Here is an 11,331-nt window from a genome sequence, read left to right as displayed (position 1 = left end):
GGAGAAGGGCTGTGTGCTGGCGGAGGGGGGGCGGAGAGGGCAGGCATGTGGGGTGTGCCTTTGGGTGTTTGATGATGCTGCAGGGGATTGTGATCATTGTAATGAAACAAAATACAATAGGATGAATGTAAAGATAATGTTCACCCATTTAAACTAACACATAATTCACAATAGAAACTTAAAAAAAAAAAATCCAGAAAACAAAACAAAACATTCCAAGGGATCTGAAAGAAGAGGAAAAGAAAAAAACAAAAAACAAAAACCTCAGACTAATGAATTCTCTGCAAATGTATTTCGGAATTTCCAATTATATGGGAGGACTTAGTTTAAGTTTCAGTGCCGAAGCATTATTTCATTCTACCAGTTTGAGAACAAGGTCTGTATGTTATTAATTCTTTTAGTGTTTGTTGAGACTTGTATTGTAACCTAGAAGTTGGTGGGCTTTAAGAAATGTACAATGTGAACCTGAAATGGATGTCAGTGAAATCAAGCCTGTCCCATTTTCCTATGTTCCTAATATTGTCTACTTGAGCCATGCATTCTTGTACTGGTAACCTTGTTAATTTTTCCTTTTAGATCCTTTAAAAAAAAATGGGTGAAGATTTACAGAGAAGATCATCAGCTTTACATTCAACGGATCATACACTTTGTTTCACCTCAGTGAATCCCCTCCATGTCCTTAGGAAAATGTTACACTTTTGATTTTGAATGATTGACCATTCCGTGGCCAGCAGACTTTAATGGTGTTGTTGACTCCACTACCTACCTACCTATCTGCTGCTTGGCTGAAAAGTGGGCCATGAGGACGAGTTCCCTTTCAGACCTGATGGGTGGTCAAGGGTCATAGTCTCAGTGTCCTCCAATCTCTGAGCAGTCAGCCTGGTCTTTAAAAATAATCTCTTTTAAAATTTGTGAGTTCTGGTCCACATTTTCGCCCACTTTGCTCTATCCAGGACCTTCTCAGGTGCTCTCTTTCAGAGCAGTTGGTAATGGTACCTGGACACCATCTAGTTCTTCTGGTCTCAGAGTCGTGGAGACTGATGTGCACAGATTCCATTAGTACATTTGGCTAATTGATTCCAATCATCTTCAGTTTTCATCACTCTTCTTTCGTCTTCTATACTTTTTTGGTTTTATCCACATTTGAGGCTTTCAATATGTCTCTTTCCATCTCTGTTAATTGGGGCTTGGAGGCAGACCAATTAACCAAAAAACAGACTTATTTCCAGGTATACATGTCTTAAGGAGTTCTGGTGTGGTGCTGTGGGATCAGCACTGGACCGTGAACCACAAGGCTAGTGGTTCAAACCCACCAGCAGCTCCCTGGAAATCCTCTAAAGGGTTGCTAACGGTTAGAACCCACTTCACGACACTTCACAAGAACATACATGTCTTGGGCATTGGTGGGTCAGTGGTACCGTTCTTGCTTTCCAGTGGGAGACCAGGCTCGGCCAAGGTACCCCGAGCACAAGCAGCACCCATCAGTCACGCTGTTCAGCTATGATGCTGAACAGATCTCAGTAGAGCTTCTGGACTAAAAGGTCCAGTGATCGATTCTCAACAATCAGCTCCTGGAAATCCTCTGGATCACAACAATTTGATCCTAACAAGCACTTAAGGTGCAGGGCCAGGGAGCATCCTGGAGGCTCTCACTCACTCGATTATCCTCCCAGACTCACTCCTCCTCCAGTGCTCCCTCAGCGAAGGGCACTGGGCCTACCCACCCACTCTCCCTTTCCTGCTCCCAGCACCTCCTTCCTGCTTCTGTCAACTTTCTTCTACTCTCTCACACCTGCCCTCTCCCATCACCACCGTCACTGCGAGCTGCTGTGGGCCGTGTCCTGGTGTGTGTGTGTGTGTGTAAGTCAGCATTTCAGCGCACAGTGCATCGGCACTTAGTCCAGCTGCCGTGTCATAGCCCCACGACCACGATCCATTCCCAATGTTCTCACACCCATGCAGAAAGCCAGTGCCCCTGGTGGCCACTCCAGACCCCGGGGCCCACTCCGAGACGCCACTTGCTCTACACTGACTTGTTGCTCCCTCTGCCCCCGCTGAGCCAGGGCATCTGTGCCCCCAGGGGCCAGCCTCTTCCACTCGGCAGCATGTCTCTGCTAACCCGCCCCCCCTGGCCCCGCCACGTGGTGGCCTGTCTCTCAGTACTGTGTGGGGACCATACAGTGTGGATCCCTCCTCTGTTGGTGAGCACTAGGGTGGTGGTCACCTGTGAGGGGCTGCTGCCTTGGGTGGGAGCTGCCACACTGCATAAGGGCTCTCCCCCCCTTCCTCCCCTCCACAGCCTGCATGAAGAATCCAGGAGAGTGTTGTCTTTCACCACACTGAACACTCCTCAGCCGCTGCCGTTGTCTTCCCCACACTTGGCACCCCTGAGCCTTTACCCTTTTCTAGATGCCTTCCCTAGCCACCTTTTCCTGATCTGCCCCTCCCCCTCTATCCCCACGTGCTGTCTAGGGTTCAAAGCAGTGCCTCCAGAGTCCCCCGCTGCCCTCCCGCCAACATCTCCTGGACAGAGGCAGAGAGGCCACCTGGTTTTCCGTGGCAGTTTTTTACTGAGGGACTAGGAGGCTCCCAGCCCAAGGGCTAAGAGGCCAGGAAAGGCACACAGTGAGTGTGGGGTCCTCCTCTTCCAGCGAAGGCCGGCTTGGCACAGACAGTGCCCCTGGCAGACCCCTCTTTGGCACTGAGCTGGGGACACTGGTGACCTCACTCCCGGAAGCCAGAGCCACAGCTGGCAGCTGGCAGTGTAGGCTGGCGGGGTAGTGGTGGCTAGGGGTGGCAGTTTGGCATTGGGTGGGTAACTGCCCAGCCCTGCCTCCCCAACGGGCAGGAGGCTCACATTGGCAATCAGGGCAGATACAAACAGGGAATCCAATAAATTAGGTCTTGGAACAAGAGAAGGCAGGGGAGCCAGCAGGCCAGAGCTCGGCTTGGTGGGATTTTCTTAGAAAGGTTCTGCGAGGCGGTGTGGGAGCTTGGGCTGGGCTGCAGCCTAGCTGTGGTCCCTGGTGGCTGTTCTTGTGGCTGGAGGGGCGACTGTCGTGCCAGAGCCACCGCTGACCACTCTGGGAGGCAGTGATAAAGGGATGGGGTAGAGGGTTTCGATTGACAAAGGGCTGGATGGAAGAGGGACTTGGCACTGCAGGGGGATCCCTGCTCACCCCTGCCTGTTCACCGGCACCCGAGAAAAGTAAAGGACTCCAATACGATAACAAGTCACAGTTACTGACACACGGCTCCCCCCATGGGGGTTTCAATGGCAGATTTGTTTTTGGAAGTAGATTGCCAAGTCTTTCTTCCAAGGCACCTCTGGGTGGACTTGAACATCCTACGTTTTGGGGAGCAGTTGAGCGTATTCAGCATTTGAACCCCCGGGGACCTGGGGAAGGGAGTGAAGAGGTGTACAGGGGTTGCTGTTTCCTTCATGGGAACCGAGGGCTCAGGGCACTCCTTCAGGTGGTGGCACCCTGGGGGAGGAGCCCAGAGTGTGTCGCTTCCCCCAGGATCTCGCAGAGCTCTCGTAGGCGCAGTTGCATCTTGGGGATGCCCGCCAGCTGCTGCTCCAGCCGCTGTTTCTCCTCAGTTAGGCTCAGGCGGGCCGCCGAGTCCAGCTTCTCGAACTTCCAACCGCCCTCACCATCGAACTGCAGCAGGTGAGTGTGGTACTTCCTGGCCAGGAGACAGGGGATAAAATCAGGCCTGGCCACTGTCAGCCGGGCTGGGCCTTAGGGAGGCAGGCACCTACCACAGGGAGGGGCGGTGGGTGATGGAGAGCAGAGCGATGCCCGCGTCCTTGGCAGCCTGGAAGATCTTGCCCTCTACATCGATGCTCACGGCACTGGTGCACTCATCCAGTAGGGCGTACTTGGGCCTGCAGGGCGCATGCCCCAAGTCAGCCTTCCTCCTCAAGGGGACTCTGGGGCCACACCCGTCCCCACTGACCCCGGCCACTGCTCGGCTGCCCCGCTCACCTGTGGTAGAACATGCGGGCCATGCCAATCCGCTGCTTCTCGCCCCCTGATAGCACGTCCTTCCAGTCACATATGGCCTCCCACCCTGGGGAGAGGACGGGGGTGTATGGAAGGTTCGGTCCCAGGAGTGGTCTACGGGAGGGGACCTGGGCTTCACTTGTTGAGTGGGCAGCTGAGTGACTGGGTGGGATGCTGTCTCCTTCCAGCAACTCCCCTCCCACGGGAAGAGAAGTTTGAGCAGTTTGCAGTGCAGTGAGATGTGTCCATGTCACAAATACTGGCCAATGGAGTCTAGAAGCTTTTAGAATCTTCCTTAAAGGATGGATGGGGTGTACCCCAGCTCCTTTCTGCCTCCTGAAACGGAGTCCTTGGAACCATCCTGATGGCACTTAACAACAACGCCTGGACTATGGGCCATGAGGTGACTCTGGGCCTCGGTCCAGACATCACAGGACACCCATCCCAGAACGATTGCAGCCACTGGGTCACAATGACCCCAAACCTAATAGGTCCCCGTGATTGGCCACAGGCCCTGGGCCTTCAGGGGTACCATCAACGAAGGAGAATGGGTGGCTTCCCTGGTGAAGATGTTGGCGGGGGAGAGCTGGGGATGAGGTTTCCACATGACCACGGCAGCCAGAGCAGAAATGGGGTCACCTCCTATGACGCAGGCCTAATACAGACGCTTCATGCAGCAAGTGGCTGGGGCCACGGCCTGGTACAGATACAGGGACAGCCCCGTGTGGGGCTCAAGGCCACTCTCAGACTCACCCCTGCCCACCCTGTCACTATGAGCCTACAGACTCCTGCCCTTGGGTCCCACCTCCCGGGCCAACCCCCAGGCTGGGCCACGCAGCGCTCCTCAGGGATGCCTCTTACAGCTTCGCTCCCTCCTCACCTTCCTGTAGCCCACATCCAGCCCACCTCACCGGGGTCACCTCTTCACTGCCAGCCCTGGCCCGGTGGGCAGCCCTTTTCACTCTTGGTCACTGGTGCCAAAAGGGACAGGCCAGGGTGTGTGTGGGTGGTCCCAGGTGCTGTCTGAGTCTTGGGACAGAGGACGAGTGATGGCCCACAGACCTCCTTCCCGCTGCAGGATGTGGTGCAGATGCACGATGTCCAGGATGGCTTCCAGGTGCTCTTCCGAGTAGCCCTTCCTCCGCATGTCCTCCACCGAATCCGGGTAGATCACCTGCTCTCGCAGCGAGCCCACCGACATGTAGGGCCTGCGGGGAACCTGAGTGAGACCCCTCAGAACCTAGCGGACACCTGCTGCATGTGTTTGCAGGGTGGACACACACGTGTGCACAAAGATGCACACACCACGCACACATGCATACATGCAACACGTGCACACCCACACAAAACTCACACGCACACACAGCACAAAAACCTATGCACACACCACACATGGGCACACACTCGCACAGGCACACACGTCTACCACATACAACTTGCATGCACACCCCATGCATGCATATTCACACACATCAAAACCCCCAGGGGGAAAGCGTGTTGAGGGAGGGAGGGGGCACCACAGCACAGCTGGACTCTGGTGTGGTCTGACGTCCTCTGGCGGGGGGGGGATGGACATCTGTTGTAGCCTCAGCCTCTACCAAGTGGAAGATGACCCGGGGCCGAAGCGCGTGCCCCCCACAGCCCCGCACTCCTCACCTCTGTGGAATGTAGAACATGCGCTGGGGTGGGGGCTTATAGAGCACCCCACCGTATGCTGGCCACAGCCCACCCAGAATTCGGAACAGGGAACTTTTGCCACAGCCATTGGGGCCGGTGATGAGCAGGTGCATGCCCTCCTCCACCTGCGGAGGCAGTAATCCTTGTCACCCTACCTGTCCCCCCCCCCCCAAAGAGCTGCTCCACCTAGGGGTGCTGTGGTAGGTAAGGGCTGCTGATCTGATCCGGGGCTCTCAGGCCGGGCTTTTGTGAACAGCCCCTGGTAATTGCCAGGCTGTGTTCTCTCTCTCACCTTGACCTTAGCCCACCTGCCGTGTAGCTCTGGGAGCAGTGGCTACTGAAGGCACAGGCAGGCCAGCCCACCTGCCCACCCCACGCAGCCCTTCTCAGGCAGCACCTGCCCTCCCCGCCCCCACCTACCCTGATGTTCAGGCTGGTCACCACCACCTCTCCTGTGGGCGTGATGATAGGGATATTTTCACAGACAATGCCTTGCTCCACATCCACCACTTGGCCTGGAGAAAGGGAGGGCCTCAGTCCCAGGGAGGAGGGTCCTGGCACTGAGTCTCATTTCCAGCTCTGCAGCCCCCCTCCCTATAGGAGACACTGAACTGTGGAGTCCCAGGTTCCTAATGCAGCTGGCTGGACAAGTTGGCTCACAGCCCCATGACCCTTGGGCTTTCGCAGACCATGCTGAGTGGTGGAGAGACTGCCTACATACAGCAGAGATCTGGGCACGTAGACTGAAGGTGCTAGATAGGCAGGCTGGTGGCAGCAGTCACTGAGAGAGATGGTCCTTTCACCCGACTCTCCACTGTGGCCCTCCCTTCCCCAACCCAGCCAAGATGGGGTGGGGGGGGGCTCCACTCCAAGTCTCCCACACGAGGCAGGGGCTGCTCGGGCTGGGGGTGGGGGCTCAGGAGGCAATCTGGGGTGGCGAACCCTCACCTCGGATCTTCAGGGATCCCTCCACACGAACACCAGGCCTCACCACAGCCCCAGTCCCCACTGGGGTACTCTCTAGCTCCCCAGGTCTCTTAAAACGATAGTGCTGCACATCATCGAAGACCTGGAACATCTCATGGACCCGGGCCGTGTAGCCAGCCAGCTCTGTCACCTGTGGGGAGGTCACTGTGGCTCAGTCCTAGCCAGGGAGGAGGAGATGGGCAGGGGCGCAGAGGGCTCAGACCAGGAATACCTCCTTGTATGATGACATGATGCGCTCAATAGCGTCTGCAGCGGCTGTGAGGAGGTTCCGGGCAATGGTGAAGGCTTCAGTGCGCTCACTCACCAGCTCCTCCTCTCTCTTCTCCAAGGCGGCCTTCTTGACTGCCTCTGGGTCTACCGAGGGCAGAGACAATGGAAATCCAAAATCAGCCACATCAGGGAAAGAAGGGTCTTCCCATCATGGCGCTGGCATGATGAATCCGAAGTGATTGGACGCACTAACAACAACCACCACCTGCTATGGTGCTGCAGGTTAATGCGCGGGGCTGCAAAGTTGGCTTGAACCGCAAGGTAGGTGGTTCAAGGTCACCAGCCGCTCCTCAGAAACCCTAGACAGCGTCATTGTGGATCAGAAACGACTCGACAGCACTTAACTACTTAATAAATACAAAACTGAACTCAAAATGGATCTTAGGCCTAATATACAAACTGAGTCTGTACAAGTCTTACAAGAAAGCATAGGAGTAAATCCTTATGATCTGGAATTGGACAACAGCTTCTTAGACTGGACACCTAATTTACAAGTAAGACCAAGTGGACTTTATACAAATTGAAAACTTTTCTTCCAAGGACACCATCGGTAAAGTAAAGACAGCTCACAGACTGGGCAAAAATATTTGCCAATCACCTAGCTAATGAGGATGTAGTATCCAGAAATTATGAAGAGCTCATACAACTCAACAATCAAGACGAATAACCCAGTTAAAATTGGGCGAAGGGTCAGAGCAGACAGCTCTCCAAAGAAGATCCAGTAAGAGATGTCTAAACTGAGTCATGACCCCCACAGGGCTGTCGCATCCATTGTGACTCACAGCCACCCTACAGGGCAGTGTACACCGGCGCCACAGGGTTCCCGCTTCCATGGGAGTCCTGGTGTGGTATTGTGGGAGGAACACTGGACTGTTAACCACAAGGTCAGTACTTCAAACTCAATAGCCGCTTCTTGGAAACCCTCCACAGGCCCGCGATGACGTCACTTAACAACATAGGGTCTCTGACTCATATCAACCCTGTATAGCATTGCCAAGGCTTTAAGTCTTCGCGGGAGCAGAAAGCCTCATCTTTCTCCATGGAGCAGCTGGTGGGATCGAACTGCCGACCTTATGGCTCACAGTTCAGTGCTTATCGTATGGAGCCACTGCGCTCCCAGGGCTCTCTGAGTCATGAAAACCACATGGATGGATCTCAATCACTGTAATGACAGTCTGTTCTGTAAGCCTTCACTCAACTCACAATAAAGAGTTAAACAAAACAAGAACACAATGAGATAGCACTTCATGCCCACTTAGTGTTGTTAAGCACCACTGAGTCAGTGCTGACTCATAGCGACCCTGTATAGACTTTCCAAGGAGCGGCTGGTGGGTTTGAACTTCCGACCTTGTGGTGAGCAGTCCAGTGCTGATCCTACAGTGCCACACCAGGACTCCCTCATGTCCACTAGGATGGCTCCGAACTTTTAAACCATCAATAAAGTCTTGGTGAAGATGTGGAGAAACTGGAACCCTCCTCCACTGCTGGTAGACATGACCTGGTGTGGAAAACATGGTAAATAAAGAATTACCACGTGACTCAGCAAGTCCAGTCCAGGACAGAAACCCTAAGGAACTGAAAACAGCTATGCGAACAAAGACTTGTACCTGGAAGTTCATTGAAGCATTAGCCACAATGGCCAAAGGGTGGGAGCAGCCCACCTGTCCATCAGCAGCTGCTGACTACACACAACATGGCACAGGCATACAATGGGGTCAGCCCGACACATGCCACAATGGGATGAACCTTGACAACCTTATGCTCAGTGACAGAAGCCAGCCACAAGAAGTCACAGAGATGGTGGTGATTACTCTGTGACTATCCTAGAGGCCATTTCAATGGAGAGAATGTATGGTATGTGAATTACAGCGTAGTAAAACTGGTTTAAAAAAAGAGACAGAGACCGAAGAATTCTGGGAAGATGGTAGCACAAACAATCGTTTGATCTCCACTCACAAATACAGGAAATACAAGGAAATAGTATGAGGCTTTCAGAGACTCTGAATCGGGGAGAAGAGGAAGGCAGTGGGGATCATCTAATGAACAGTGAATTACACATGGCAGGAAAATCACTAACCCACCATCCCTGTTCCTCCCCAGCCACATGGACCACCGGCTGCTGAGAAATGGGATGTTGTTGTTGTTAAATGCTGTTGAGTAGGTTCTGACCCATAGCAACCCTGTATAAGGTTTCCAAGGAGCAGCTGGTGAGCTTGAACCACCAACCTTGTGGTTCAAGCTGTGGAACGAGAGATATCATTGTTGATGTGCGATGGATCTTGGCTGAAAGCAGAGAATATCAGAAAGATGTTTACCTGTGCTTTATTGACTATGCAAAGGCTTTCGATTGTGTGGATCACGACAAGCTATGTACAATATTGAGAAGTATGAGTATTCCGGAACACTTAACTGTGCTCATGAGGAATCTGTACCTGGACCAAGAAGCAGTTGTTCGAACAGAACATGGGAACACTGAATGTTTTAAAATTGGGAAAGGTGTGAGACAGGGTTGTATTCTTTCACCATACTTGTTCAATCTGTATGTTGAGCAAATAATACGAGAAGCTGGATTCTATGAAGAAAAACGTGGCGTCAGGATTGGAGGAAGACTCATTAATAACCTGCGATATGCAGATGATACAACCTTGCTTGCTGAAAGTGAAGAGGACTTAAAACATTTACTGATGAAGATCAAAGAGCACAGCCTTCGATATGGATTACATCTCAATGTCAAGAAAGCAAAAATCCTCACCACTGGACCAATAAACAACATTCTTATCAATGGAGAAAAGACTGAAGTTGTCAAGGAGTTCTTCTTCCCTGGATCAAACATCAACACTCATGGAAGCAGCAGACTTTGCAGTCCACAGCATTAGCCCACAGTGTGGGATTGTTGTTGTTGTTATGTGCCGTGAGTCGGTGCCGACTCCTAGCCACCCTGTACCGGGTTTCCGAGGCCGTAAACCTTTACAGGAGCAGAACGCCTTATCTTTCGGCGAACATAGGTCACACCCCTACCTCATGAGCTCCTTGGCTTGCAGGATTCCTCAGAGTTTTCACCTTTCCAGGTCCAACAGCTGCGGTTTTGTTTTGTTTTGTTTTTTTCTTTCTGTTGTTTCATTGCTTTTATTTCTTCTTTTTTTAAAAAAAAAACAAAAAACTCACCTTTTCTTGTGAATTGAGTGACGGTTTACAGAGCAGATCATCAGCTTCACCTTCAACAAATCCTAGTCTTTGCTTCATTATAATCCACTCACGTCCCAGCAGTTAACATCATTTACCTCTTCACTTTAATGCTTGCATTCCTCTCTCTGTCTCCTGCTACCTTCATCTTTCCTCTGCTAACCTCCCTCTTATTGTATATTGCCTGCCCCGTCACCCATGTTAACATGTGTCTACCTTCTAGCCTGGAGTCCTGGTGTGGCGCTGTGGGTTGATGAGCCAGACTGCAAAGCCATTTGAACTGGAAGGTCGGCAGTTCAAGCTCACCAGCTGTTCCTTGGATGACCAGACTTTGTCTCGCATGCTTCGGCTATATTATCCGGAGGGAGCAGACCCCAGAGAAAGGACATAATGCTTGATGAAGTAGAGGATTGGTTTGTTCTTTTGGTGGTCCATAGTGCTTTTAATATTCTCCATCACCATAACTCAAAAGCATCAATTCTTCTATAATCTTCCTTATTCACTGCCCAACTTTCACATGCATATGAGGTTACTGACAATATCATGGGCTTGGGTCAGGCGCACCTTAATCCTCAGATGGGCATCTTTGCACTTGGACACTTTAAAGATGTCTTATGCAGTAGATTTACCCAATGCAATGAATCATTTGATTTCTTGACTGCTGCTTCCATGAGTGTTGATGGTTGATCTGAGCAAAATGAAGCCACTGACAACTTCATTCTTTTCTCCATTTATCTTGATGTTATTTATTAGACCAGTAGTGAGGATTTTTGTCTTGTTTACATTGAGGTGCAACCCATACCGAATGCTGCGGTCTTTGATCTTCATCAGTAACTGTTTTAATTGCATTGAATGATGCAGAAAGCATAAAAAGAAGACAGAAGTAACACACAGAGTCTGTTGTGTTAGTGTTTACTGTTTCAGATTTTCCTTTTATTATTTTTGATGTGTAGGTATATTGATTTTTGTTGAGGTTGCCTTATAATTTATTAATTTTTTTCCCCACACTAAAACAGTCTGTTTTAGAAATCTACCTGACTTCCTTGCCATTTGGAAGTTCAGTATCTACACTAGTCCTTTTTTTTTTTTCTTCCATGTTTTATGTGAATTATATAATATTTTACATGAGAGAACTTTAGTTTTACATTCATTCCATCGTATATCGTCTCATTGCCATGGTTCCAATCCCCTCCATGCATCATCAACC

The 11,331-nt window shown here is 51.3% G+C and overlaps 1 protein-coding gene across 1 annotated transcript in view; it reads right to left on the bottom strand.

The window, feature by feature from the left end:
- Nucleotides 1–3,470: 3,470 nt before the first annotated feature.
- The window catches only part of ABCD1 (ATP-binding cassette, sub-family D (ALD), member 1), a 43,139-nt gene continuing 35,278 nt past the window's right edge, over nt 3,471–11,331 (bottom strand). The window contains exons 3-10 of the mRNA XM_006877221.1: nt 6,883–7,025; nt 6,633–6,801; nt 6,105–6,199; nt 5,664–5,809; nt 5,070–5,215; nt 3,990–4,074; nt 3,764–3,889; nt 3,471–3,687 (exon numbers count right to left, since the gene is read on the bottom strand). Of these exons, the coding sequence (XP_006877283.1) occupies nt 3,471–3,687; nt 3,764–3,889; nt 3,990–4,074; nt 5,070–5,215; nt 5,664–5,809; nt 6,105–6,199; nt 6,633–6,801; nt 6,883–7,025 (1,127 nt within the window). The remainder of the gene's footprint in view (nt 3,688–3,763; nt 3,890–3,989; nt 4,075–5,069; nt 5,216–5,663; nt 5,810–6,104; nt 6,200–6,632; nt 6,802–6,882; nt 7,026–11,331) is intronic.

Source organism: Chrysochloris asiatica, unplaced genomic scaffold, assembly GCF_000296735.1.
Source record: "Chrysochloris asiatica unplaced genomic scaffold, ChrAsi1.0 scaffold00445, whole genome shotgun sequence".
Lineage (NCBI taxonomy): Eukaryota > Metazoa > Chordata > Mammalia > Afrosoricida > Chrysochloridae > Chrysochloris > Chrysochloris asiatica.
This window is presented reverse-complemented; position numbering and strand designations above follow the sequence as displayed.